Source organism: Heptranchias perlo, unplaced genomic scaffold (genome assembly GCF_035084215.1).
Source record: "Heptranchias perlo isolate sHepPer1 unplaced genomic scaffold, sHepPer1.hap1 HAP1_SCAFFOLD_199, whole genome shotgun sequence".
Lineage (NCBI taxonomy): Eukaryota > Metazoa > Chordata > Chondrichthyes > Hexanchiformes > Hexanchidae > Heptranchias > Heptranchias perlo.
In genome coordinates this window covers 266,483-268,120 of record NW_027139215.1, presented here as the reverse complement: position 1 = coordinate 268,120, position 1,638 = coordinate 266,483, and the positions used below count along the sequence as shown (strand labels likewise).

Below are 1,638 nucleotides of genomic sequence, written 5' to 3'. Positions count from 1 at the left end.
CTGGCAAGCCTTCACCCATTGCTGCAGCCATCCCTGGACTGGGTCTGGATACACTATTACCAACCATTCTGCAACTACTTACATGGACTCATTAAAACCTATTTCACTAACAGGAGGAACTGTGGAGGAGTGCAGAGTGTTACGAACAGTATTGAGCACGCATTGCATGCTGATTGGAGCCAGATAATGAAAAATGAGCAACCAGCCATTAGAAGATACAAGTAGTCACTGATTTATTGGTCATTTGATAACTAGTTGAACTGGGTGCGCTTGTGTTTCCTGTACAGAAACAAGGCGATCAAAGAGGCAGAGATCAGAGATACAGCAGTCACAGTCAGGGCCAGGATCAGGACCACCTCAGACGCCACACCTAAAAAGGAACAAGAAACCAATGGTCAGTGAGGGAAGGAAATACTGAGGGGAAAATGGAAACTAGCAGTCGGCCAACTCACCACCCGGAGACCTCTCCTGCATCCTTTGCTCAACCTCATTAAGGGGCTCAGTTGCCACATCTGTCACATAAGGATCCAGAATGACCAGGGGTCCAAGTGAGGCCTCACCCTCCCACTTCAATTCAGCATCACTCTCTGCAATATCAAACATTCCAGTTAGAGAGGGTAAAGGGTGACCTCCAACAATCAAGAGGATCAGTGTCCTACCAGGTCCAGGTACAAGATCCCTCCTTCCTCTGGAATCAAGTAGGAATTCCCTTGTGGCACCGCAGTTGCCCAGATGACAACAGGTACACACGTCATTGGTCGATTCTTCCAATGGGGTCCAGCTAAACCAGAGAATCAGTTTATCAACCAGGTTGTCCATCACCCTTTAATACAACACATCCCTGAGCAAGAGAGGGAACTTACATATTCTGGAAAGTACAAGCTTTGTTCATGGAATCTCTCCGATCCACTGCAGCAACTTTCAGGTGACAGGTGATGAAAATCTGAGGGACACATTCAATACAAGTTGTTATTTAGTGACCTCCTCCCAACATGGGGAACCCAATGTTTGGCGTCCTCTTACCAAGGAACGGTCATCTCCAAAGAAGCGGAACGCATCCAGGTCAAACTGGAGTTTGTCCAGCTCACGTTCACCTCTTGGCAACACAAAGGTTGAAAAGGAGTCCTCAGCTTTGCTGTCCAGGAGGCAACTGAAGAAAGATTAAAAAAGGGACAAAGTGAATAAAGTGAACCTATTGAGACATAACCAGCTGGAGAAAGCAGAGAGCTCCTTACCCATGGTAGTCAATGATGTTGTATCTTGGGGTGGAATCCTTGTCTGGGCTCAATGTAGCTGCACAGCTGTCAATGTAGAGCTTCAAGGGCATTGGTCATTGAAACAGAGGCCTCAATGTGAATGAGGTCACCCAGGTAGTAGACAGTCGAGGTGCGCTCTGTAAGCCAGTCATCTGAAGTACAAGAGGACAAGGGTTGGAGACAGTGGGTGTAACTCCCAGTGAGAAACGACAGAAAAGCACTCGCCATCCACCCATCACACACCGTTCATAAGACGCAGTGAGAATGACAGAAGCCCTTCTCCAGACTTGGTCGAGCTGAATGGGATCCAGGTGGGCTTGATAGGGTCACTGCTCACATTGCCCTTCCTGGAAGGACAGTAGATAATTTCAGGACAACTTCA

The 1,638-nt window shown here is 47.7% G+C and overlaps 1 protein-coding gene across 1 annotated transcript; it reads right to left on the bottom strand.

The window, feature by feature from the left end:
* Positions 1-230: 230 nt before the first annotated feature.
* LOC137309993 (zona pellucida sperm-binding protein 3-like) lies at positions 231-1,401 on the bottom strand. The gene is made up of 6 exons (XM_067977993.1): positions 1,236-1,401; positions 1,024-1,150; positions 864-943; positions 660-781; positions 453-587; positions 231-370 (listed from the first exon to the last, which is right to left on the bottom strand). Exons 1-6 carry the CDS (start codon positions 1,325-1,327, stop codon positions 252-254), a joined length of 675 nt encoding a protein of 224 aa, XP_067834094.1. The 5' UTR covers positions 1,328-1,401; the 3' UTR covers positions 231-251.
* Positions 1,402-1,638: the final 237 nt, after the last annotated feature.

Bases quoted from the DNA above. Each gene is read 5' to 3' on its own strand.
- LOC137309993 (XM_067977993.1), bottom strand. From the start codon at position 1,327: ATGCCCTTGAAGCTCTACATTGACAGCTGTGCAGCTACATTGAGCCCA. The intron at 782-863 runs GTAAGTTCCCTC...TCTCTGGTTTAG, and splicing joins GCTTGTACTTTCCAGAATAT to CTGGACCCCATTGGAAGAAT. The intron at 588-659 runs GTAGGACACTGA...TTGATATTGCAG, and splicing joins GGATCTTGTACCTGGACCTG to AGAGTGATGCTGAATTGAAG.